The sequence below is a fragment of the Anthonomus grandis genome, chromosome 9 (genome assembly GCF_022605725.1).
Source record: "Anthonomus grandis grandis chromosome 9, icAntGran1.3, whole genome shotgun sequence".
Taxonomy (NCBI): Eukaryota; Metazoa; Arthropoda; class Insecta; order Coleoptera; family Curculionidae; genus Anthonomus; species Anthonomus grandis.
Window position 1 is genome coordinate 16,527,899 of NC_065554.1, and position 27,991 is coordinate 16,555,889.

The window sequence follows — 27,991 nt, forward strand, 5'->3', positions numbered from 1 at the left end:
ATCAACAGTTAAAATTTTTTAAATCATTATAATCAGTTAACACAGCTAGAAGATCAGAGTCATCAAAGTAGTTTAATGATTCTTTGATATAAATGAGGGATAAATTTTGCCTTTAAAGCAGGTTAATTAGAAATATCCCTACTTAGTGCCTGCTGAAACTGTGTGGAACTACTCAACTGAGTGTAGCAGAAATTTTTTAAAAAAAAAATAGAGTCAAATGATACATTTATAAATAAAGCTAGTACTTAATCCTCCTCAAGCTATGTAGAAAGTCATTGAAGCTTACTAATGTGATAGAGACGTCACCAAGTCAAATAAATACTTGTAATTTTATTGAGATATTTATTAATGCTCCGATTACCTTAAAACTAATGCTTCCTCCACCTTCCGGAAACCCCTATTTGACTGGTAATTGAGTTCCTAGCTTTGATTTTTCAATATCAGTGACTTATACTCAGATGCGTGAACTGATTGATTCTTTAAATAATAGTATAGGTAGGGACTCACTTGATTTCAATACAAATCTCATTAAAATCATAAAAAATTTGATTAAGATTCCCTTAAAAAATTTGTTTAACTTACCTATCATAGATTTTTGCATTTTCCTCGATTGTCTTAAAATTGCAAAACTCATACCGATACATAAAAAGGATCTAAAATGGACCCAATTTTTTTAGTCCAAATTTTTTGGTGAAATCTTTGAGACCTTACTAAAGAGTCAAATAGAAGATTAACATGGCTTTAGACATGAATACTCAACGGATATCACGGTCCAAGACTTGTGTGGCAAGATTTTGGAGAGTTTGAGTGCAGTTTCCCCTCTCAGGCAACATCTTACAATTTGCCAAAAGCTTTCGATTGTGTTCAGCATATTATACTTCTTCAAAAGCTCGTCTATTATAGATTTGACAATTCAAGAACTGACTTGCACCTGTCCTACATAATAAGTCCAATGGTCCCAGAGTTTATTGATGACACATGACGTGCCTCTATTTTTGGGCTTATTTAAAACCAAAAAGATCATTTTTCCGTTAGAGATTGTACGTTGTCATTAGTCAATAGACTTTGGATGAAGTTGAACTTTTCTTGGTTTAACTCTGTTCCTGGTGTTATTTGATCACCTCAGTTTCAGCTTGCACGCTCAGAGCTGTATATTTTGAATATGTCCACTCCGTAATGACGTGCTGTTTGTTAATAAAAAGGTCACTCTGCTCATATGTTTAAAATATTTGCCCTATAACATAATTGTATAAAAGTGAATGCTAATCTGGACTATAGAAAGTGCTGCAATTCATTTGAGGAATAAGAGCATTCTTACCTTGCCTATATCCTCCTATTTGTTAGAGAGAATCCAGAAAAATGTATGATCCTTGCTAATATTTATTCAGATTCAGATTCTTTTCAGATTCAGATTCTTTACAGATCCCGTAATGGTACATCTTACTATAGAGTATAGTTTTTCAATAGCCGACCATGGTAGCACTGTTGGCATATACTCACGATGTGATTGTGTGACCTCATGTTCGAGTCCTAGAATAGACATTGTTGTTTGTATTTTTCTTTACAAAAAAAAATTAAAATCAAACTAATCTGGGCGACAGTCGATAATATGACTCGACCCATTTTTCATTACTCAAAGCCTAATTGAGGAGGAAGAAGAAATTTAGTCAATACAAAAAAAATAATGATATGTATCCGTAATAAAATTAAGGGTTGATCTTACAATTTTTAGTTTTCTGTCGAGCTAGTAGAATACTAAAACTTTGGCTCCTCCCCCTAGTAATCAATCATGGTGCCATAACTTATCAGTGTTCTACTGTTTTATTAAAAACTAAATTCTAAAAATAATATTCACCCAGATTTAATTTCTCAATTTTGTTAAAAGTAATACAATAAGTTTTAAACGATCCATGAGTACTTCGTATGTATAATCGTTCTCATGCTACATTAAGCAATTGCCTTGCGAATCAGACCAAGTAAAACATTTGTTTAATTTCCGATTGCAATTTTTAAAATATTTATTATAATATATGAAAATGAGATTGGTTTAATTGGATTCCATGATTAATTATGGACTAATACTATTTATTTGAGTTTCTTCCTGAGAAAAATATTAAAATAAGTATAAAAATTTGTAAACAGGTATTCAGTTTTCTCGGAAAATCAACATGACTTTCTAAAAAGATAGGTCGAAAATCCAATACTGAAGCTTACTTCCTATTAATTTACGATTCTCTTAAGAAGTTAATATTTATTTTTCTATTTTTGTTGACCTTTTTAAATCAAACATTTGATACCGTTATTTACCGGTATTATATAATAAAAAACTTATATAAAAAAACGGAACTGTTCTGGATCCAATTTTTTTGTATTGTATATATGAACTTTGCTAAAACCTAGCATTAAAAAACACTGTTTGTTATCTTTACAGCCATTTTCTATAATAGTGACGATTATACAGAATTAAAGTAAACAACTAAAAAAGATTTTGACTCCAGTAAAACTGTTTCTAAAATCTTTAGATTTTATACTTACTGGCTCATCAAATGTGGGTCTTTTTTTATTTATGCGTAATATTGCGAGTCCTATTGCAACCTGAATGAAGTATTTATGGTTATAAAACCACCTTAAATGGGACTTCATGCGGATCAAATAAGTCAAGAACTTTAAAGCTTAATTTAAGACACTTCCATAGTTAAGGATTCTTCGAAAAAATTAATGTGTTCGAAAAACTTTTACTATTAATAATAATATTAGATAATGAATGATGATTTAAAAATAAAAACTATTTTTTTAACCCTTTTTTCACCAATCCAAGTAAAATAAAAAATTTAACCCACTTCTTACAAAGTAAAATATATGAAAGCTTTATAGTCATTTGTCTCACATACTTAATTATTAGAATATTTATAATATGTAAAATAAATTTGCTTATTGTCTAAGGTGCACGAATCAGAACGTTGAATAATTATTTTCCTCTTGAATGAATGTTTTAATAAAAAGTAAAATTAAAATCAGTGGATTAACTAACATATTTTCATGCACTGTTTTAAGAATACCTTGATAATATTGCTTTTTTACTTTCTTAGGTTTTTCATACTTACATAATTTCTAATGATCGATTGCATAAAACATTTGGTAGTTTACTCTTTTAATAAAAGCAAACATGTATTTTTTATATAAAAACAAGTTTGACAATATTAGTGAAAACTTTATATAAAAAGTTGCACAGTAACCTTGTGACGCTTTCGTATTCGTGACCGCTTATATGATGGTTTCCTCCTAATTAAAAATCTAATAGCATGTCACATGAACTGTTTTTTTCATGAGTGGTATTAAGTCCAAAAATTATTGTAGTTTTTGTTTGAGTACATGCAGGTGAACAATGTGCTTATATTGTGATTTAGTTAAACAAGTTATTTATTGATAGGTAATACCTTATACAGTTATTATCTAAAAAAGAGGTTATTGTTATGGTTATAAGCACAAACTTTTTACTAAGCCCTATGAAAGATATTATTTTTAGTATTTTTACACAAAAGAACATTTTTTTGTTAGTTTATACAAAGGGGTTCAATCATTTTGCATATATTGGAGAAACTAAAAAATCTTACATGTCAATTTGATTTATATTCAAAAAAATATATATTTGTATAGATGCCACTCAAAATATATCAAAACGTAAAAAAAATCTTTTGTCAATAACTGTTTTTATATATGTTACAATCGGTATATAAGGTGATGAAAAAGCTTATTCTGTCATTAAATGTTTTGCCAAAATGGCTTCCATCCACTATTTTAAAAGTTTAAGTTGTTATTTTTATCTCATGCCTTAAAATGTAAATGTGCTTTACTAAAAACAGTTTCATAGAAATAACAAATTCTGAATGTATTAATTAAACAATAAGTTAATAATTATTAGAAACAGTAAATACCTTGCTAGGTATAGGAATCGCTAATACCAAACAAGTTTAGATAGAAAAAACTACTACCTCTTTCTTATAAGTTTTTTAAAGGATCAGTTTTGGATGCAAGGAGCAAAAGAAGGTCACATTGGGAAAGTAACATTTTTTCCAAAAATTTGTCTGACTGGATCATTTTTTAATCTTTAGATTTAGAATATTCATTTAATGGAAGAAATTGAAATGAACATTTTGTATATAAAATGTGTTATAAATAATTATACTGTATACTATTTGACTCTTCATATCTCCTTATTGTAAACACGAACTTTGAAGATAAACGATAAATAAATATTATTTATTAATTATAAGTTTCGAAATAGATCCTAATGTTATGTTTCTGAATTTATTTAACTTTAATTTTAATTAGCTTAAATACCACACAATTAATCAGAATAATATTTAAAAAAAATTAAAGTGGATCCTATACAACAGGGAATATAAAGCAAATCAAATATACATTTATTGGAGATAAAAAACATATTTTACATGGGTGTAAAATTAAATTTTCGAAATATTTCCAAAAAAAATTAAATGGAAAGGGGGCCTTGGATTTTACAAATGTAAAAGTACTTTGGAGTTATACGTGATCCTAATATAAATAAATTGGTAGTGTATTAAATAAAAAAATAATTTGCCAACTTTTAAATTCCCGTGATTTTGTTTTAGATGTGAATTTATTTAAAATATGCAATTGGCTTGCACTAAATAGTGTAGTAATTATATTTTAATATCGTGTTGAATTTACAAAATTATTCTAGTTATGAATAAAATCGAAAAAAGATAGTTCAATACAAAAAAACCTGCAGACGATTTACAACTTAATTATTTTCTCTATTATTTAGTTACTCACAATTGAAATTAAAGTATAAAAAATGAGCACAACAAAAATAATTTTGGTATGTTTTATAACAATAATTAATATATAAAATAATGTTTGCAATGGTTTTCAGATTACTTTTGCTGTAACTACGAGAATTCAAGAAGTTTTGTCACCCTCATTCCAAAAGACGCATTTCACTTTTATAAACCCTATATCCTGCATTTTTCGCATTTTTCTAATAATAGCAACTCTAAGTAAATCTAATAGCAAGCCCTACCTACTATTAATACTTTATGTTTAAATTACTCTCTTAATATTTCTTGAGAAAATACCCTAGAATTTTTTATTATTAATCGATGGCCTCATTTAGACTATATTGATATTTTTCAGATTTGTCGGTTAATACAAAAACGGTCGTTGAAAGTATATTTTAGTTAGCACTTATGTGAAAATATTAGGTGTTATTAATGGCATTCGGGCATGAAATTGCGCAGAAAAGATTAAAATTCAGAAATAAGGATTTAATATGACTTCTATTATTCTTTTTTTTTATAATCTTAAAAGCAAAGCAAAAAACCTATAATCCTTTAAATAATAGAAGGTATTGCCTTTTTCTTTGAGTGCCATGCAAATTTTTGCATAGGCGTCCGTTATAAGCTTCTGTCAATTGCAGCATTTTGTTGAAAACTACTTATCCCCGTCCATTGTCTAATATTCCACAACCACGAAAGTTTCCTTCTTCTTATCCCCCTCTTTTCTCTTTCTATCTTTCTTATATCTTATTTAAGGAATTGCTTTTAATGTTCAGACCTATACACCGTACAAAAGAACGGAACAAACGTAACATTTAGGAGTTCTGTATCTTAGTTTGAACTTTAGATTTTTTTGTGAAGAAGTTTATTGAAGGTTGTTCTTGATAGTTCTATTGTACATCTAATCTCTTATTCTGGGTCCCAATTTTGGTTCAACATACATTCCAGATACTTAAATTGCGTCAGTTGCTCTTTTGTGAAATATCAGTATTACTCACGACCATAACCATCGTTTGTTCCATTTCATAATTCCTGAAGATCGTTTGCATTATCCGTGATTATTATAATATCATCTGCATATCTGAAATCTGATATTGTTCTTGATCTTGTTCACTTAGTACCTATAGGGTTATCTAAAACCGACTCAAAAAGCACTCTTTACGAGTAGAGATTGAACATCAGCAATAAAACGCAGCCTTGTCTTACGCCCTTTTTATATTTAACTGCTTGGTTGCTGACAAGTTGCTCAATCGAATATGGTTCCAATACAGATTGATAATTCATCGAATGTCTTCATGATCATCTAGACCTAGGTTCGTTAAGTACGATATTAGGAGGTCATGTTTCATCTTGTCAGAAGCCTTCTCATAATCGCTGACATACTTAAAAAAATCCTTATTTTGGTCCTGACTATTTTGTACCAAGGTTTGTAGACTGAATATTAATTCTCCTATTCCGAAACTATTTTTAAACTGACTGCTGTCGCTAGCTTCTTCGCATGTTTTAATAGATCCTTAGAGCGAGCTTCAATAAATGTCCCATTAGACTGATAAACCAGTAATCTTTGCATGTTTTTGCATTACTTGAGTTTGATAAAGTTATAAAACTACATCGAAGCTGAGTCCTCTAGAATTTGTAGATTATCTTTATGTTCTGTTCATTACTAAATTGGATCGTGTCAAGAAACATATTATCAGGACCTGGGGTTTTGATATTCTTCATAAGCTTCCCCGCGTGTCTAGTTCCTCCTATTAATATACTTAGTCCTGTCAGCACTTCTAATTGAATTGCTGGGTTGTTTGGTCGGTTGTAATTGAAAATCTTAATTGCATTTTCCTTCCAGATTCCCGATATTCTGTATGTATACCCTACCATTTCATTATTTTCATCTCTAATAATCTGTGCTGTTTTTTTATATATCCACAGCTATTTATTTAACCTTTTTCTGTAGGTTGAAAGAATCATTATATATCAGTCATCATAATCATTATATTAAGACGACTGAGATGTTCTGCTTCTTTACATAGTTCAAGCCATTTTTCCTTTGCTCCTGTAATCTTGTTTTTGATTCTTCTTTATAATCCTTCTTTCGGATTAATTTTTTGTTGTGTGTTTGTCATTTTGAAGAAACTTTTCGGTTGCGATCAAAAGCTTTTTTTATGTTATAATAACATCATTCAAACTAAACGAGATGTTGGCTTTAACTAAGTCGTGATCTGATTCGATATCTGGCATTGTAGAAGCACTGGTTGGTTATCAGGTTCTGGAACCTATGATTAATTATGATATAATCAATTTGATTGCGTACAATAGTACAATGCATTAGTCTTCATCTTGAGGTGACTTCCAAGCATAGAGGCGACGTTGTGTTAATTTATGTCATGTATCTTTAATAACCAAATTGTTTCCTTCACAATACAGGATTAATTTTTCTCCTCTTTCATTTTTGTCATCTAGGCCATAGCCTCCAATTACAGTTTCTTTCTCTGATTTTCGCTTTTTGATTTATCGGCAGTTGGGGTATAAGCCTGAATGATGGTTATATTGATTAGTTTGCCCCACAGCTGGAATACTAGAAGTCTTTTAGAGATACGAATAAAGTTTCTTACTCAGTTCTTAAGTTGTTTATCTAGGAGTATTCCGACTATATGCCGGTGATTTGGGTCGTCATTATAGTTTTCTGGTAAGTAAAATACTTTCTCTCCTGACTAAATCACTCCGTTACCTGGCCATCGGACTTCCCAAAATATTGATCTTCAACCTTTTCAATTCTTGGGTTAGATTGTGTAGTTTTTCTGCTGCATATAACATTCTGACATTCTAGGTGTCAATTTCTGTAATCCTATTTAGCTGAAGCCGGAAATTTGTTTGCACCTCTTGATCATTTAAGATCTTCCCGGGACTAGAGGCTATTTACCCGTTCATGTTCTTTCAGCATAGTAAGATTTTTGGACGTCCATTTGGATGTCCTGGGGATATCCGTATAAATATTTAATGCAGTGGTGTGTCGTTGCCTTCTACATCTCCATACCATTGACCTTATTTGATTCATCAGCCTTTTGGACCGATTACGCCATCCAAGGGTAAGGAATTTCCGCCCTATTTCTCTACAGCTCATGCACCCGAAACTGTTGACTATTGACAAAAGCCCGTTTATTCCACCAAACGTTTGGTGGGTATCTGTCAGGGTGCACCACTTGCAGGTTAGGTTGTCATTTAGGTCGGCTTTTCTGTATTGCCGTCACTCTTTACACCCCAGAACGTGAATAATGAGAAATTCATGTTCGGAAGATCTAACCTAACTTACCCTTTAGCCAGCTTAAGCTATTTCTAATTCTAAGCAGGAGAAATTGAAATTTTTGTAGGTTTTCAATTAGAGGCTATTTTAATTAGTAAAAATCTAATAGTTATTAGACAGTACATTTTGAGAAAAAGTTAATTTTAATAATTTAAAAACAAGCAATTTGTAAGTACATCTTGTCATATCTGGCATATATGTCATAAACTTACGTATCTTTAAATAGCATCAATCGTATTGACTCTTAGTGGATTTTACCCCATTATACAGTATTTTTACAATTATACATATTAGTTTCACAAGAAATAAAAGCTAGTGAGTATTACCAAAAGATGAAACACCAGATGCTAAATCTAAAAATATCATTAAATATAGTATGAAAGATGTTAAGTGAGCAAGGCGTTATCATTATCTGTATTGTATTTCTGGAATGAATATTAATATGGTTGTATTGATGCGGTTGTCTTATATATTTTTTGACGTTGATGATCTTCTTGATAGTAAAATTGAGGATCATTTTCAAGTTGAGAATAATGTGGGTAAGAAGCAGGCGGGGGGTGGAGGTGGAGGAACCTCAGAAAATACTCGTAATAAGTCGAATATGTACCTTATTAATAAAAATTATTGTTTTAATTATTGTATAATATAATTTAGAAAAAATAATATTCTTTTTTTTCAATTACTTCCGTTGATTTCAAATATAAAATATAATTGAAAATTGAATTGGTTATTTTTTACTTAATTTTTATTCAAATTAAATGACTTTTTTTCAATGTCCAATAAATATAGTAATTGCCATTTAAATAACTCTAGATCACGAAAAACCCTATAAACCTTTTATTGATTATGGTACTATGGTTATTATTAAAAACGAAGACGATCTACGATATATAGTCTTAAGAATCATCTTATAGAGATCGAAACGTCTGAAATTGTTTTTTTGCCCTTTATCCATCAAAAGGAAAAAATAAACAATTAATATTTTCACCCATCATATTTTCAAAATCTAATATAGACAAATAATTTTCCGTTATACAACAAAATAAATACACATAGTTCCAATCCCAAATAAAAAAAAAACCACAATAGTCGTTTTTTTCTTATCGTTTTTTTCGTGAAAGATGTTTATTAAAACTAAATTTACTTAGAGGTGAGTATATTTAATTGTAAATATTTTTTGGTTGAAAGTATTTTTTTATATTCGTATTTTCATTCATTTTTATTTTGTAATTCTTATTTTTTTTAATCGATTGACTCATTAGTATTAGGTATATTCATTTATTTTTTAAATTTATTTTAAAAAAAGATGTAAAATGCAATATATTTCTGTCCATTGCAATCTTTGTTAGTATTTTTCCAGAATTTCTAGTTTATTCAACAATCCAGAGGGTGAGGGGGTAGAAATAGACTTTTTTATTTATAAAAAATATACAAGCGCCTTATACTGAATGAGTTTGTTAAATTTCAATTATCAAGAACTTTCGCCAAGCAATTATTTCCACCACCGCATCTCTGAGAACGTAAGGTTGGCCTTTATACTTAAAATGCAAGAAAACAAAAAAAAACGTGTAATCCTTGCAATGCGAACCAGTTTCTTTTCTTATATTTTAGTTTTTAGAAACAACCGGGCCGCGTACTGAGTGTATTGGATAATTATCGTCTTCCGCTATTAAGATGGCAAAGGAAAGTGATTTGTAATGAATCCCTTTGTTTTCAGTCACTATCACTGTCTAGTACAAAACTTAACAGTCAAAAATCTCCGTCTTTGTCCATCGCATCTCCTACAGCGAATTCTATCTCGCCAGGGACTATTAAGAAATATTCGTCCAGTCAGTTGGATACTTGGGATACTGACAGCATTACCAGTATAGGTAAGTTCAAAATATGTATACATACTGAATTGTTATAAATATTGAATAAAGGCATATTAATTAAAAAAGCACATAAATAGCTATGTACGTATGGATAATATAATGCCTTATGAATTATATGCTTAATTATTAATCAAATTAACATAATAATTAAAGCGAAAGCACAATAGCATCTAATCCTAAAACTTTTACTTCATAAATAATAATTAAATAAATATATAGATATTAGTTATTTTAAAATTAAAGCAATTTTGAAATAACTAATAATATTCATACGAAATCAAAATTTTTAATATGCAAGAATTGAAAGTCTATTCTGAAAAAATATAAGGTACATAATACTACGAATACTAAAGAATATACTTAATCTTAACATGACTTAACTAATCATACACTCAGTTTATAAGTCTTATTGATTTATTAACAATCTGAATTTTTTTTGCGAACATTCAAGAAATATTAAGGAAATGATCGGTGTCAGCAATTTGAATATACCTGGAACATTTTATTGGAAAATTTACCTAATGGTTATTATTACTGTTATATTTATTTGTACTTCGTCATTTAATTTAGCACTAAAATATCATAGCCCAAGCTTCCTAGATAATATAAATCACATTTTTATAAATTAATTTACAAATACATTTTTACCCTTAAATCTCAAATAAATGCTAAGAAACTCTTCTTAATTTTAATATAAATAAAGATATTTTAAGTTTTCCTAATATATATGCCCAAAAACGTCCGCTAATGAGTAGAAATTCTGAAGTTGCAATATGCGTTATAAAGTTGGCGGACAAAATTGCGTCTACATTAAAAAGCCTTTGAGGTTTATTTCTACTTTCTCTAGTTTATTTATTACACTAATATTGCGAGAAAATACTCTTTCTTTGCCAGAACCATAATTGCTCAAAACTAATGAAAATTTGCTAAAAAAACCCTCAACTTAGTCTCAGTATAAAGTCAATATCTTTTTTCACTGGTTTTTTTTCTTTGATTTTATAAATATATATGAAATATATAATCAGAGAACTAAAACATCATATGGCTATTCAGAGAATCCAGTACTAAATATTCTGCAAGCGTTTTTAAATCATGCGTGTTGCAATCGTGGAAATTTGAATTTCATCGAACGATTTATCTCATCAGAGTAGCTTAATAGGGAAATAAAGGTCGACTGACTAGATGAGGAAAAAATCAATTTAAGTAGGTACTAATAAAATTTTCAAATTTACGTTTTAAACTCAAAAAGTTTTATCTATATATACTTTTTCTTGCCATATTGTTAAACATAGTTTTACTTTTTTATTTACATCTTGTATGGAGTTTCGATCTGATCTTACTAGCTTCTTCCCTAATTCAATTTTAAATGATTTTTGATAATTTTATAACATTTTGATTCTAAATCTACCTGACCTACGGACAATATCCTTTTTACCTATCGGAGCTCTCATAAAATCAATTTTATATCTCGTGTGTGTTTCGTATTTTATTATAGTATTATTCAATTTTCGTTCTATCGATAGTCATTTTTCTTTGTAACTATAGCAATTACCTTTGAAATATTAAATAATGCTGCCTCACATCTAATACACCTGCGTTCCTGAACTAAACAATAGATCGCTGGATTAAGTTTTATTTTAAATAGCAAAGGAAAATTAGTTTATCAATAGGAAATATCCTCGAGAATAAAAGGAGAAATTAATTAAAATACGTAAAAGTTACAAAAATAAATGTAACTCTTAAAAAAAATAATAAAAAAATGCACGAAAGAAATAAAAACTAACTCGAACTACCGGGAATATTTTTAAAATCTATTATAGCTTAATTTTCTAAATGTTAAAAAAAAATTAAATGTACAAAAAAAACTTACAGAAGAAGAAGAAAATTTTGAGAATGTATTATAAGTAGTTAAAGAGGCGAAAATCTTTTGGTGATCTTTTTATAGAACAGTCAAAATGTGCAAGACGGATGGGAGCCATCATTGTCATAATATTATCTCTTAATGAAAATATAATTTTTACAATAAAATACTTTAATAAAAACTGTATTCTAACAAAAATTTATCGAATTAATTTTTAACGTATAGGATAATTATAATATAATATATTTTTTTTATTAAATTACCATGTTCTTTGAGTTTTTCCTAGCTTTAATTGTACTTCTTACTCGTACATACGAGTAGGAAGTACTATTAGAGATCTAAAAATTTTTTCTGTTTACTTAAATTTTTGAATTATATATCAGAAACTAAATACTTTTTGTATATAATGTCCTATATCTATGTTTTTACTATTTTTGATTTAATTAAGTTTTTATATTAAAAATGACGGTTACAAACCCTAAAATAATTATCTATTTTTTCTATCAGGAAAGCTTTGTCAATATATTTTGGTCGGGTTTCTTGTAGAGAAAAAACAATTTTAATTGACTTTATACGAAATTTGTTTATGCTCAAAAATCACTACTTTTCATCTGGAAATTTTCAATAATAAATTATGCCGGGAAGATTGAATTACACACACCAAGATTATTATATTTTTTTTATTATTTACGGAGAATGTGGTACTATAACTCTAATACTGTCAGATCTGGGGAACGAGTAACCAAGGATATGATCTGTTGTTGACTATTCATTGATCGTAAAATATATTTTGCCATTGGTTATTGAGTAAATGTTGAGGTACTTCATCGTGTATACCTAGAAAGTAGAATACATTTCTATGACCAGCCAGCGGCAAATTTTCAAAGTAGTTAATTTCAAAATGGTGCAAGAAGTTACGATAACACTTTACACTCACCTACAAATTATTAAGCGATGTGTGTTATAACTAGAAAATTTCAAAATTGTCTTCACTTACCATTTAAATCGCCTTCATAAAATGCTAAGGCCACCATTTCTTATGACACAATAAACATAAAATAGCCAGGACTCTTGAAAATGTAGTTCTCTAAATGGATGCATATTTGTGTAGCGTCAATAATGGGAATTTCCTTGATTTTAATCAAGGAAAATCCCATCATCAATCAGATATTTATATCTCGTTTTTCGTAAGCCTCGCTTCATTCGTCCAGATATTATTAATTAAAAAAAAATTTCGTGTTAATATATAGAGTGTAATACTTAAAATAACGAAGTTGACACCCGCTTTTGGTATAACTGGAGGTGCCTCCATCTTGGAAAGCTTAAAGCTGAGATGTTCCTATAGACTTTAGTATATTTTCAAATTTTCAGATTTTTCCTAATTTTATTTTTGCATGATTCATCCAATATTAAACATTAACTCCGTTAGTATGCCTTTAAATTATTATTATTATTATTATTATTATTATTATTATTATTATTATTATTATTATTATTATTATTATTATTATTATTATTATTATTATTATTATTATTATTATTAATATATATATATTATATTATATTATTATTACTATTTTATACTTTTTTGTGTCTTGGTATCAGAAATTGTATGCTAAAAAAATCTATTTTTTCATCTTTTATACTCAGAAATGTCTATAGAGCATATACAGCGTACCCTTTTAGTACTCCCTCTTCCATTGTGGCTGTATTTTAAAAGTTAATTTTTTGTTTGTTTACAAGGTGTGAAAAAAGCTACGTTTTAAAATTATTTTGATTCTTATAGGGTATTCAGAAAAGGCGTGGTAGAAGAATTTTATGTTTTGTTTAAAGGGAACATCCTATATATTATATTTTTTGATTCTGCGTCAAAATTTGAGCAATTCGATATATTACATTAACACAGATCCTGTGTTAATGTAGATTCTGTGTTAATGTACGGTAAATACATATTATACTTTAATTAAGCAGTTTTTGAATTAGACACTTGAAAACCGACTTTTTTTAACGATAAGAGCCTACAGATCTATAACTACTCTTTATAGAATAAAATGATTTTTACATTTCTATTTTAAGTTTTTAAGATCTATCTCATGACATACATTTTTAGCTACGTTAACTATCAAATTTTTTTGACATTTTAAGGAAAAAAAAGACAAGTGATACTAGATTTTTTTTTCTTTTATTAAACACATCATAAAAAGTTAAGATAGGAATGTAAAAATCATGTGATCCTATGACAAGTAATTATGGCTTTGTAGCCCCTTAAAGTTGAAAAAAAAACAAATTTAAACTGTCTTTAATTCAAAAACTACTTGATCAAATTTCTTAGACTTATATGACGAATCTACAAATCAAATAATATATAAAGTCTTCCATTTAAGAAAATATAAATATCTATTGCCACGTCTTTTGAAAACACCCTGTATTCTAGTAGCTTTTCTCATTCCCGTACACCAAAAAAAATGAATTTTTTTGGTTCAAAAATATAGCCACAACGCAAGAAGGGAGTACTAAATGGAGACGCTGTATACTGAGAGACTATATCTCAGTATACTGAGAGACTATATCTCAGTATACAGCGTCTCCATTTAGTAATAATAATAACGCTAGAGGCAACAGTTTCTAAAAAAAAAGGAATTAAAAACTGAAAAAAATCTTTAAAAACACAAAGACACATCAAGAAAGTTCCAGGGATATACAATCATGATATGTTTGAGCTCATGAAATATGTTTTATTTGTCCTATGAATGTCCTGCTGTAGGGCATTCATGGAATATCCCAAAATACATAATAAATTCTGAAAGGTCCAACCTTTAGAGAGTACCTATGTACTTATGTAAGTAAAAGTATATGACAAGTAAAAGTTAATATAAATTTATTTAATAATTTTTCTAATGCTTAGAATTTATATAAGCGTTCATATAAAAGTTCAAAGTATTCTTAGATAATTATTAAATTCAATATTTCAATACATGTTTTAATCACATATCTCAGAAACGTTTCAATTAAGCTATATTTACAGAACATACCATAATTATAATGAACATTAAAACCTCCATGGCTCGATGGGTCATTGAAAGAATATCCCCAAGGGAATGTCATGTGTTATTAAGGATATTAGCTACCTATTGATTATACTGAAAATGACGTTTCAATTTTAGTATGAATGGAAAACCGTTAATTTAATTTTAAGAAGTGCATTTAGCCAATATGTAATATTAAGGAATATAAATCTTTCATATTGATTGTATATACGTAACTGGTTTCGATCACTTAACTTAATAAACCTTATATTTCTCGCATAAACTCATCCGTTATTTTTGTGTAACGCATGTTATTTGTTACGTTTGCATTCTACTTTCCCTTTTTGATAGATCTATTAGAAACATAATTAATAATAATAATGATAATAATTACTGTATGGTTAATATATTTTGATTAATTAAATTTCTCTAACAAGAACATAAATTATTAAAGATTATTTTTTACAGGAAGCAGCGTGGCGTCGTGTGACCATGCCAGCGTTGCCAGAAATGGCACTACATTTTCAGGTAGAAGTATGAAGTACGTGATAAAACTTTTAAAACGAATTTTCAAAACAGAACAATATCTTTACTTAATCGGAATAGATCGAAAAAAGGAAAATAAACTGGATTATAGGTTTATTTTTGAGTTTTTAACAATGACTTTGTTATTATCGTTTATATTTGATAAATATGTATATTTTATTCGTTCTTATTAATGTGACTACGTTTTTACCCTAGTAAAAGTCCTAGATCTACTGTTTACTCATAATAGCTTGGTGAAATGTTGTCTCATCTCATCCGGAGCTACTTTTTTGTGACTCTTTCCACCGTGTCTCATATATACCGGTAACTTTAGAATAGAAAATGTAATGACCGATTCACCTAAAGTAGAGGAATTTTACTTTGATTTTAAAAATGGAAAATATAATGTTTTAAATGATAATATTTTTGTCAATAGCGATATTAACAAAGTTTCGTCTGATTTCTATAATATTTTCGGTATCCAGTGTTTAAATCCGCAGAAGAAATTTAGGTCATCTAACTTTAACTCCTTATTTTTCTACCGAATTAGAAGAATTGATATCACTTAAAAAAAAGTAAGCATAGGGAGTATCAGCTGTATCATAGTGAAAGAGATTACCATGAATTTGTATCAAGGGCACGATGTAAAAGTTTAAGTTATAAGTGTTAAAAAAATGATCTTGTTAGCTAATGTTGATGAGGACTTCATTAGTAAGCCAAGAAGTTTTTGAAAATTCATTGATGAGGGAAGAACATAAAGTAAAATTCCAAAAAGTATGACTTTAGTAACTATATAGATAGATAGGAAACTCTGTTGCAAGTGATGGATAATAAATTATTGACTGTTTACTAGTCACTTCTCCACACTTTATTTGAAAGCAAAAGCGAGAGCAATATCTCCTGTTAAATGCTTAGTCAAATTAACATCGGGTATCCTGTTCTTATCTTTGTGACAAGCTTGGGTTTTTGCTGAGTAAGTTGATGTTGATGTTTATCTATTATTTCCATTGGATAGTATAGACACTCATTATCTAGTCGTTTTGCATAAACGTTTTAATTTGTCTCTATCTACTGGGAAATTTCCAGATATATGGAAGGAGAATTACATCTCCCTTATATTTAAATCACAGTCAAGAAACAAGGTAAAAAACTATTGTAATATATCGATTCAATTATTTGCTTCAAATATTTTTGACAGCCTAATATTAAGCCTTTTGAACCTTTTGAACTGACACTGTAAAAAGACTATCGTTGATGAACAGCATGGTCTTAAGGGAGGTCGTTCCATACAGACTAATTTAATTGTTTACCAGAACAGGTTGTCAGATACCTTGGAAAAGGAGTGTCAGGTTGATGCTATTTATACTGACTTCTCAACGGCATTTGATTTGGTTAATTACCTGTTATTTATGGAAAAATTAAAATTGATAGGTTTCTCGGATGGTCTACTGGATTGGTTGCATAGTTTTCTTACTGACAGAAAGTCATTAAAATTGGTCACTTTATATTTAAAGCGATGAAGGTATGCTCTGGGCTTCCCAAGGTGGACAATGGTCTCCTTTGCTATTTAATCTATTAATAGTTAATGGCATTGAGGAGGAGGCCTTGAAGTACTGTGACTTTAATGTTTGCCGATGATCTCAAATTATTCTTTATTAGTGCTAGATAGCACTTTGTTACAAATAGATCTGGATAGCCTTTCATTGTGGTGTAATGTATAGAAATCTGATCTATTTAATATCTGATAGATAAACGTTTAAAAACATATGCTATAAAATGTCATTTTATAGGATATGTTTTTCCTACAGATATGATAATTAACAGTTTACATAATTAATGGGCCAAAACCAGTAATTGACTCTAAATTAAATTTCTATGATCATAATAATATAGACCAATTAGCAGTGGAAACTAATAAGATGTTATGCTTTACTCTGAGAAATTGTATGGGGGTTGTCTTTGGAAGCAGTATAATCAGTACATGTTGGATTGGTACGTTTACAGCTGGAGTACAGTGCCATTATTTGGGAACCCTGGGGGTTTCCCGTTGAATAAATAAATAAGATAAAAAAAAACAAAATATTTTTATCTACATGCTGAGTGCTTGCAATCCGCATCTTATGAATGTGAAAAAAATTATAACAAATGCCTGGAATAAAATAAAAAATTTAAAAGATATACATATATTAATTCATATTTCTAGATGGATGAAATAATCCCTTTAAATTTCAGAAAGGTATGCGTATTTATACCAAAAGCTCAAAAAATTTTGAAAACCCTTAAAGATATGAAAAAGTTATTTAGAAAATATGAAAAATTATTTCTCCCATATGAAAAATCTACAAAATGCTTTAATAGCCTTAAAATTTCATAAGTGAATGATATAAAAACTAAGTAAAATACAAAGTCTGCATTGAAATGAAAAGTAATTTCATATTCTTGAAATGCATCAAAAAATGACTTTAAATTCTTATCATACAAAGATGAAAAAATGATTCCTAAAGCTAAAAATTAATCCAAAAGTTGGAAAATTTTAATATAAAAATATTTATATTATATAAAAAATATAATTACGGTATTGACAAGCTTTTTCATATGTTGCCTAAGCAAATCTAACAAAACATAATGTATTCATTGCAGCTTTATTGGTACGATCAACTTATGCCAACATCGCTTTCCTGTGACTTACTGTACTAGCATTTTTGACATATGTTACGAGTAGCATTATTCCAAACAATACTTATGTACGTGTTTATTTGAAAAAAAATACAATAATTTCTAAAAAATCTTTCTTTGTAATATAACATCATTTTTAAATCTGTACCAATACCAACAGTTTTCCACTGTTTAGGTATGTTTTTCACTGCAGTCAACATGCGGGCGCTTCAGGAGAGGATTACCTAACACCTACCCAAAGGGCCCATAGGTATACGATGCAAAAATCATAACTTATAAAAATTTTTATAATTTTTCCTTTAAGGCAAGTTAAAAAATTAAAATACTTGCTCCACCAAGCCAGAAAAGATTTGGAACAGAAGGATAGTGATATATTAAAGTTAACTAAAGAAGTAGTAGAGTTAAGACTCTATAAGGCAGCCCTCAACTCACCGGAAGATAAATCTAATAGCAGCGATGCAGTTACTGTTAGGGTGTGTAATTATTAGGCATAATAGGTTTTATTTTAATATATCTGATCTTGTATTTTTTAGGAAAATACTAGTGAAGAAGCTTCACCAGAATTGATTGACACAACGCACATACCTGGTGAATTAAATAGCTCCTTTGCAGATTCAGGACATTTTGAAGATGGCACAAATTCTTCCATACATTCCAACGATGATTATAATAGGTAAGAATTAAAATTAGGTATTAGACTTTATTAATGAGTCACTTGTATGGGTTTTGTGTATTCAGAAAAGAAGTTTTAATTTGTATCATTCTGGATGAATCAGGTAATAAAAATCGATAAATGATTTTAATATAAAAATAATAAATTTAATATAATAATTTTCTAATAAAAATAGTAAGTCTTTAAAACTTTCTTATTTAGGATAATACTGCCAGAAGAGCCTACTTAGTAGGCTTACCTAGTAGTTATAAATTAATTCTCTCAGCTAGTTGCTTTTGAGATACTTTAGGTATTGCGTTTATAATAGAGAGTTAATCTATATCAACTCATAGTTTCTTACAGTCTGCGGAGTATTAGTCAGAAGGATACTAATAAATAAAGACTTTTCTTAATCTTTTTAACAATACGGAAATTCACTTTTACAAACATATCTCTATACAAACAAGGCATTTATTTCGCAACTGCGAGTCTTGCGCTGATGAATATATGTTACTTAGCTTTTATGCAATTCCATCAATTTTTGATTCAACGGAGAGTTCTATAGTTTCTTAGCGACTTGTATAATTAATCCTAATGCTGATCGTAATTGGTTATGTTTTATATAGCCCAATATTTAAATAACATTTAATTTTCCAGATCACCTTTTAAATTCATAACGAAGAAAGGGTTTAAAGTAAAATTTAAAGAAAAACCTATTTTACCATAAACTACCTTATAAATTACTTAACTAATGCATACTTTGCTAATAATATTAGCACCCTTATTAAAATATTAGACCTCAAAGAAGAAGTTGAAAGTTTTTAATAGATTAAAAGTTGATTTGCATTAAAAGGGGACAAAAAAGGAAATTATTCACAACATGTATTAATCTATTTTATCTCCCTAAATACAGCACTTATTTAGTTCGATGAGTCTTACTATTTTTATCAAGCTTTATTTTATAAGTAATCTGAGCTGCTGTCCTATTTTCTATTAATATTTTGATTTTTCTGCTAAACGCCTTATATTTATTTTTCACTTCTCTTCAACTTACTTTATTTACTTATTTCTTGTTTAAAGCCTACCATGTTCTTATAACTTTTTTAATTATTTCATTTGGGTATTGCTAATCATGCATGCTTTATATATTTTGCGAGCCTTTGTGATTTATGTTTTTTTCTACGATCTCTGCTACCTGTTTTTTGCTATTACTCTTCTTCTAATTGCACGATGTACTTTTCTTCTTAATGATTCTGTTTCACTCACTTTTTTATATGTCACTGCTCTAATTTGCCTCTTTTTGGTCATGATTTTTCTGATAGTAAGATTTTTAGAATTAGTAATTAATGTATGCACAAATTTAATGGAATAAATAAAATTTGATGATGAATTATAATTCGTAAATAAAGTGTTCTGGATTTTCTTTTACTTAACCATTTAAAATTATTTTTTTACTTTCTTAATATATTTCTTCTACTTTGCATTATATAATTTTTAAGTCCTATTTTGTAATAAAGACTACTGCTCCTACTGCAATTAGTGTGGTCAATGCCTAGATACCTTTTTCATGGATTTTTTCTGAATAGATTTAGAAGCAGCATGGTTTTTTATATATAAAAATAATGTTTTTTTTTTAATAAAAACACAATTGCAAATAAATACATAAATACATACAACACACCCGGCTCACCAATTAAAGAATCTTTAAGTAAAGTGATGAAAATCTAAGCTTCTTTTTTTTCTCCGGATTGATTTGTGACTACATTACATTCTATACCTTACTTGTCTCACTTACTCTATCTAAGTTACTGAATTTTTTCTTAAAATTTTTGACCTGTATTTATTCTGATTGTTTTAGATTTGTTATATATTAGAATTCCCATTTCTACTTATTATAATATTTTTACTGCTCTTTGTTAAATTTCTTAACTTTTTAAGTATAGGAACTCGAGTCATATATACTTTTATTCTAAATTATTTATCCAAAAGTATCTTACTAAAAATATGAGTTGTTTATATTTTGGATTGATTTAAAGAAGATCTTATGGATTGATTGGATTATGAACTTCATTATCTTTATTTTCGGTGTTACTTGAAGATGTCGATTGATTACTGCATAGTTGGTTTGATGATTGGACATTAGGGGTAGTTACAAACTGAAATTGCAGGATCGTAAACAGTTCCTTCACCGCCCTTAAATGTGTAAGGGTTATAATCATTTTGTACATGGAAAGTTTCTAAGAAAACTAGATATTTATCTATTTTTCATCAGTGACTAGTTCCTTAAAATCTTCTTACGCTTTTCAATAGTAAAAAGGTCAGAACTTAATTGGACTGTTTTAATATTTGACTTTTATAATATTTGAGCTCCCTGATTGGTATCTAAAGTAGTAGGTAACTCGTTTAATAAGCCGAAAAGCGTAATGATTGCTGTTTGATCAGTTTTTAGTATAACAAATAGCTCTGTCACTATATAACCTCGTGTTTCAGTATCAGTATTTTTTATAATCTGATCTATGATAATAATATTGATTCTATATATCTATAACTAAATTTATATTAAATTTAACTTTCTAGATCACCTTATAAATCAAGATCCATAGAAACTTCAGAAAAAGGTTGCACGGCTCACATGGGAATCTTAGATCGAAGCTCCGAGCAAAGCAAACTAATTATGGAGTATGAGAAAAGAATTCAGGAACTAGTAAGAATGCATGAAGAGGAAACTTACCATTTAAAGCAAAAACACAACGATAAAGTGGAAGAGCTTCTGCAAAGGATTACTGAAATAAATGCCAGATATTGGGAATTAGTGCCGGAATTAGATGCAGCAAAAGAGAGAATTAAAGAGTTAGAGTTGCAGCTGGAGGAAGCGAGCAGAAAATTGGAAGAACAAGAGGATAAGGCGAAGCAAACTTATCTGCAAATGTATTCCCAAGGTCAAGCGGCCGCTAGACTTGAACAAGAAAATGCTGTAAGTTATATGGAAATATTTTAAACTAGGTATTTTAAAAATAAGTGATTTTTTAGGTTATGGAGATTGCAAGGCATCATCCTACAAGAGTTTCTGTGCCAGAGCTTTTGAATGAGCTTCAAATAACGAAGAATGAATTGGAGAATATTAAGGTAAAATATTACGGCTTTTATTAGAGACTGGAGATTTCAAGTTCTACATATTATACATGTTAGTGAATGATTAGTAATATTTTTTACATTGAAATATACATTTTTACTCACGATACGAAGAAACTTGATTAATTTATTTTACATAAACTCTGTTATTTTTCTCAATATTATTTGATAAAATTCATTCCGCACATTGCCACTATCATTTAGTGCACTCTTTTCATACGTCACATAAGCTTATGTAATGTAATAAAAGGCACATTAAAAATGCCCCAAGATATATTAATAGGAATCCAAATAGTGTTTATTCAAGAAAGCTTTTGTGTTAAAAATATATGAAAAATCTACTCAGATCTCGTCATCGCGTAATATTATTGTGATCTATGTGTTAACTCTGGTAGCTCAACTTAGAAGACGATTATGGAAAGACTATTGACTGAATCTTCATAATTTTAGTCGATAATATTTTTTTCGTTTTCAGTTATTTCTAAAAAAGACTATAGAAAGTTCTTAGTTCCTATTTATCTGGAGGTTGACAATTTTGAATCAAATTTATTTAAAAAAATTTTCCATGGTAAGTTTATAGACACTCCTCTACATTCCAAGACTTAATGCTGACTGTCTGAGAATCTAACTGTCTGCTGAAGTCTGATATCTTTCTGATGATTCATTTAGGCAGCTTGTGGTGATAACTTCATCCACAAATAACACATCACTATATTATACCCATTTAACGCCTTTCTACAACTAATTTCTGATATTAATCATTATATGCTCTGAGATGATTATTTGCGAGTAAAACCATTGCACACGAATATTAAAAAAAATACCTTGATATAACTAATTCAATTTTTATTACCTTATTATTTAGATAAGTCAGTGGTGTTTTAATAACTCATGCAAGCACTTAACCATTTGTGTGTTTTAGGATGTAGAATACGCATCGAGCTCTAACCAACCCCTACTCAGCGCCAAAGAGGCGTTGTCGCTTTGGGTACTTGGTGCACGAAAGGTAAAACACCACGTAGATGCGCTCCTTCTTTTGTGCACCCTGTAAATAGATTATTTTCCATTCTTTTGCACCTTCCTTTTATTTTTCAAATGCATGCTTTTTCCCATATTTTTCCTCATCTCATTTTTATCTGTAACGATTTTTTTACATCCTATAAGGAAACTATATGTCGTGGTGAAATTAAATTTCAGATTTGGATAGCTGCAAATTCAATTCTCTAAATCAACTTTAGTGTTTAACTTATTTCGATAAATTGGGGCCAAAACATGAAAGAAAACGTTGTTTTCTAAAACGTTTTTGTGTTTTTCTGTGATTATTGGAAGTAGAAATTTAAACTAAATAACTTTTTTTTGTTTCTCTATAAAATAACAAAACTACGTTCAAAATGGAAAGTTTTTTCTTAGATTAGTATCACCAACTCTGTTTTGTTAAAAAAATGTCTCGATTATCTTTACGTTTACATCCGTCTTTTTTAAATACACTATGCTAACTATAAATCTGCCTTTGTTCAACACAGTTCTTTATGTGAGGAGAGCGTAAAGGTATTTTTTTACGAAAAAACGTGAGAACTATTATTTTTTTTTAAATTTAAATTTGGCCACTTTAAAGTTTTATATATGTCTGTGTATATATTAATTTTAATTTTTTAATTTTTCACATTTCTTATATAAGTAGGTTTTTCAATTTTTTGCTGTAGCCTTGATGTTAAAAAGTTGCGTTTTGAGACTAAATAACGTAACATCCACATAAGCTGCAATTTTAACCTATAAATGTGATACTACCTGTGTTCCATGAGAACTTGAATTTTCGGGATATTTGAATATTTTTATGAATTAATCATATGGTGATTTTTTAATATAAATTGATATTTTAAATTATTGTAAACTTATTTGAAATATATATTTTTTAATGTATATTTGATATCGCAGCTTTTTCCTGAGATGTATATGTCTCAGGGATATTTCCAATATATTCTAAAAGTATATTGCGAAATTTTTAATATACCTTTGCGTTTTTAGGAATATACTTACTACTATTGCTTAATTTTTAACATAAAACAAAGTATATTCATAAATAAAACCAGTATGCGTATTTATTCGTTTGTTAAGTTCAGCGTCTATTTAAATTAATATGGTAATGTAGTAGTAGAGTTGGTTTGAGAAACATTTACTATGGACTCTTCTGAGAAAAATTTGATAAAAATTAATGCTGTTTTTTCTTTTTTAGGCAATGTACCGTCAACTGATGGAAGCAAAAAATCGCAATAAAATAGACCCCGAAATTACTCTTCAGTTCCTCAAATCGGCAATTTATTATTTTCTAACAGATAAAGAAAATAGCCACGGACATTTAAAAGCTATCCAGAGCATTTTGGGATTCACGCCGAGTGAAATAGCTAATATTGACAAAGCTAGAACAGCCTAATATTTGGTTGCTAATTAAATTTTAAGTAGAGCACACATGTACGTAGAGTAGACTGAGAGAGCTGTATGTGACGTTTTAAGCATTTCTTTTATAAAAAACAATCTCGTATTTTTATATTAATCTAAGATTATTTGACACTAGGATTACTTTGAATAGTGCCTAACAACTGATTTATTTAGATATTTCTTTTCAAATTTGATATATTATATTAAAATGTGCGCATGGCTTAATGTTGTTTAAAATTAGCATAGACCTATGCTGCTATAAATACATTTATAATTAACCTTTAGGCTCTTTATCCGTTCTTCGGCGACAACCAAAGAGTCCATTACACACTACCGAGAATTATTTTAACATTTTCTGAGATTAACTTTACCGATGCGGATAATAAGTAGGGGATTACAAATTTGGGACTGAGATGGCATTTTGAAATTCAGGTAGTAAGAAAAACCCGAAATTTGTTGATGCTTACATTATTAAGGATTTGAGATTTTTTTAGTACGGTACTATCACCAAGTGAATTTAGCTTTTTAAAACATAGTTGTATAATTTTTAATTGAAGCGCTTCTTTGACGTCCGATATATGACTGTGTATACTTTATGAGGGTAAATCAATAAGTCAATACGTGGCTTATGTTGATGAACCTTCATAATTATTTTTAAAAAATGTGCTTATGATTCAGCGTCCATAACATGTTTGTAATTTTGTGTTTGAGTAATTTTTTTTGACAAATAGTAATTGTACAGGGTGACTCAAATTCAAGCCAATAATAAAAATGACTTAACAAGACTGTTTTAAATCAATGTAAAATCATTGTTTCCTGATTCGAAAAATTTAAATTACTTTTTAAATAAAATCCTTTCTATGTAATCAAATTATTCTATTTAATTTAATTACTAAAATTATACCAAAGATTCACAAGCTCAACAATAAAATGAGACCAAGAGTATACACCATAGAATCCCAATATTTCAAAGATAAGGGAAAATCAATATGAGAAATTGACAGAAAAATGTTCTCAAAAACACCTAATAACTTTCTAAAAAAATATTAAGACTTCATAAAACTGTTAAATGTCTACTTGCATTACTAGTGGTATTGAAACACAGGACTTATGTTATCTGCAAAATCAATTGGGTGCAAAATTAAACAGGCTTCAGTCTACATTTTTAGCGCTACCCAAAAAAAGCAAATGCTAAATGTTGTTCTGAGTACTAAATAGTCTCACTGATGAGCCCTACACTTCTATTGCGTAAAGGTTCTATTGCGTATTATTCAAAATAGAATATATGGAAAATAATAATAATAATAATAAATGTAGAAATAAGTGACAACAAACTTTGAAAAAACGTTTGACAAATTAAAAAAAAAATTAATAGAAATATTATAAAGAAAGAATATTGATACTCGAGATATAATACTAGTAGTAAACCTTTATGGGGGGCAAAAAGCTAAAGTTAGATTAGTTGACTGTTAGTATGAAAATATGTTGTCTCCTCTCCTGTTCAACTTTTAAATTGAAATAATCTTGGAGGAAGCTCTTGCAGATAAAGAGAAACGAATAAAATGAACTGTTAACAATTTAGCAATTTTATCAATATATATATATATTAATATATATTAATATATATTATAGTACCAATAACAGACAGCATTGAAGATCTGCAGAAAAAAATGAATGACTCTTGTAAACGATATGGACTCAATATGAATTTAAAGAAAACAAAGTATATACATCGAAAAACAACAAAATATATTCGTAAATGTAGCAGTTAATAACATTTCAATTGAAAGAGTCCAACATTACAAATATTTAGACACGATAATAAACGAAACTGCTGAACAATCACAAGAAATAAAATCCAGAATTGATATAGCTGGAAAATATTTTATCAAACTCGAGAAGTTTCTTTGCAGCAAAGACATAACTTAAAATTAAGGACAAGAATACTTCGATGTTATGTATTTTTAAATCTATTATATGGTGCTGAAGCATGGATACTTAAAACAGCTGTAATAAACAAACTGGTGGGGTTTGAAATGTTGTGGATTTTAAAGAGGGCTACAAACGTCAAAGTCCTGTATCCAATGAATAAAAAAGAAGAAATTTATCAAACGTTAAAGAAAAAGAAACTCGAATCTTTTGCACACATTATTAAAGGCTCGAAATAACAATTGCTGCAAAATTTTACCGAGGGAAAAATTCAGGGAAGGCGTTGTCAAGGTAGAAGAACTTCATGGCTAAGAATGCTCTTAGAGAATGATTCTCAATGACGTCCCATCAAATGTCAACTCATAGCTATGAGTTGACAGTTCATGTGGTTTACATTAAATCAAATAAAATATTGGGCTAAGACATTTACTCTCTTATTTGAGACACCCTGTATACTATATAAATGGTTTATATGGAACACTTGGAAATACTGGTCTTTTAATTTCTAAATAATGTGAATTGTGCTAAATCAGCATAGTTTTATATAAAATATAGAAGAACTAATATACGGTGATGGCAAGAAAGTGATAATTTTAATCTTGTAATTTATTGTTTTTTTTGAAAACGCGTTATACAATATATATTGTAATAAAGTAAGTGAATAGTTTTGCTATATTGCACTATTTTAGTTTAAATGTAATACTGTGTATATTGTATTTTCTGGTCGGATTGTGCAATGTTTTTTCTTATAGAATTCAAACTTACATGTAGGAATTCAGTAATTATTGTTAAATAATAATTGTTCAAATATTGTTACATGATTGTTTGATTGACCTATTATAATTTATAAATCTAGGTTTTTTTGATTTCCCTATGTTTTTCTTTTAGCAGTCAACACCATTAATATTATATATAGCAGGTTTTTCAGTTGTAAGAACTTTTGAATTTTCCTAATTTTTTTTTAGTTTGATTGAGCTTTATTATTAATTAAATTAAAAATGCTGTAAACAAATGTTAAAATATTAATTTCTACCAAAAATATCTAGAATTCTCTTAATTATGTCAACAGGAGTTACTAACTGCTTATGTAATATCAGACCTAACTTCTTATGTATTTCGACCCTATCATTTGGATACATAACCAGAATCTTCTTATTCTATATAGAGTTTTTAATGAAGGAAATTATCTATCCAGTTTCCATATTTTGTTAAAAGATTCGTTATATAATATTTTATTATATATATTTACATTTTCATACGCTACAGATCCGTCTAAGAAAATGTAGTAATGACAGCCTACAGCAATTTGTAACTTTAAATGTCAAACTAAACTAACTTTTTGATAGCAGATTTTTATAATGATGATAATAGCATTTTTTAAAATAATTATTTTTTTATTTTATTGTGAAAAAAAAATAATAGAAGACTCTGCTATGTTATAACTGCTTATACATACCTGATTTAGTTAGTATTCTCTTTTTATGCAGTTATTTGTTGGCGAATTTTAATCAAAATATTCAGAAAAACTTCTTTGTCTAAAAAGTGATTGTGTTCATTACGGTGCTATTTGAAAAAAAAAACGCTAAAGATACCTACTTGTTTACTTATTTTGAATATTCATGTTGATCACATAAATAACCAAACATCATCAACATTATTTTTTCCATGGTTGCTTGACTCAAATTTAACATTGTCAATTTATTCATGATACTCTATTTCTAAAATTAAAAATAATATTTTTTTGATGTAATGTGTCCAAAAATGA

The 27,991-nt window shown here is 28.6% G+C and overlaps 1 protein-coding gene and 1 long non-coding RNA gene across 5 annotated transcripts in view; one reads left to right on the forward strand and one right to left on the reverse strand.

The window, feature by feature from the left end:
• The window catches only part of LOC126740349 (protein quick-to-court), a 36,479-nt gene extending 9,397 nt beyond the window's left edge, over nt 1-27,082 (forward strand). For 2 of the 3 annotated variants that reach the window (XM_050446323.1, XM_050446324.1), the window contains exons 4-12: nt 9,833-9,986; nt 15,345-15,417; nt 18,253-18,327; nt 18,382-18,550; nt 18,611-18,750; nt 21,307-21,703; nt 21,760-21,855; nt 22,784-22,867; nt 24,095-27,082. In XM_050446323.1, coding sequence (XP_050302280.1) covers nt 9,833-9,986; nt 15,345-15,417; nt 18,253-18,327; nt 18,382-18,550; nt 18,611-18,750; nt 21,307-21,703; nt 21,760-21,855; nt 22,784-22,867; nt 24,095-24,292 — 1,386 coding nt within the window. In that variant the 3' untranslated portion in view covers nt 24,293-27,082. The remainder of the gene's footprint in view (nt 1-9,832; nt 9,987-15,344; nt 15,418-18,252; nt 18,328-18,381; nt 18,551-18,610; nt 18,751-21,306; nt 21,704-21,759; nt 21,856-22,783; nt 22,868-24,094) is intronic. The other variant, XM_050446325.1, reaches the window with a different exon arrangement.
• On the reverse strand, nt 62-27,971 carry LOC126740350 (uncharacterized). 2 transcript variants are annotated; one of them, XR_007661875.1, is made up of 6 exons: nt 27,823-27,971; nt 27,683-27,761; nt 1,319-1,530; nt 712-1,234; nt 583-653; nt 62-477 (listed from the first exon to the last, which is right to left on the reverse strand). It is a non-coding gene; the product is annotated as an uncharacterized LOC126740350 (long non-coding RNA). The 2 variants fall into 2 exon arrangements; XR_007661874.1 differs by having other exon boundaries at nt 583-1,234.
• Nucleotides 27,972-27,991: the final 20 nt, after the last annotated feature.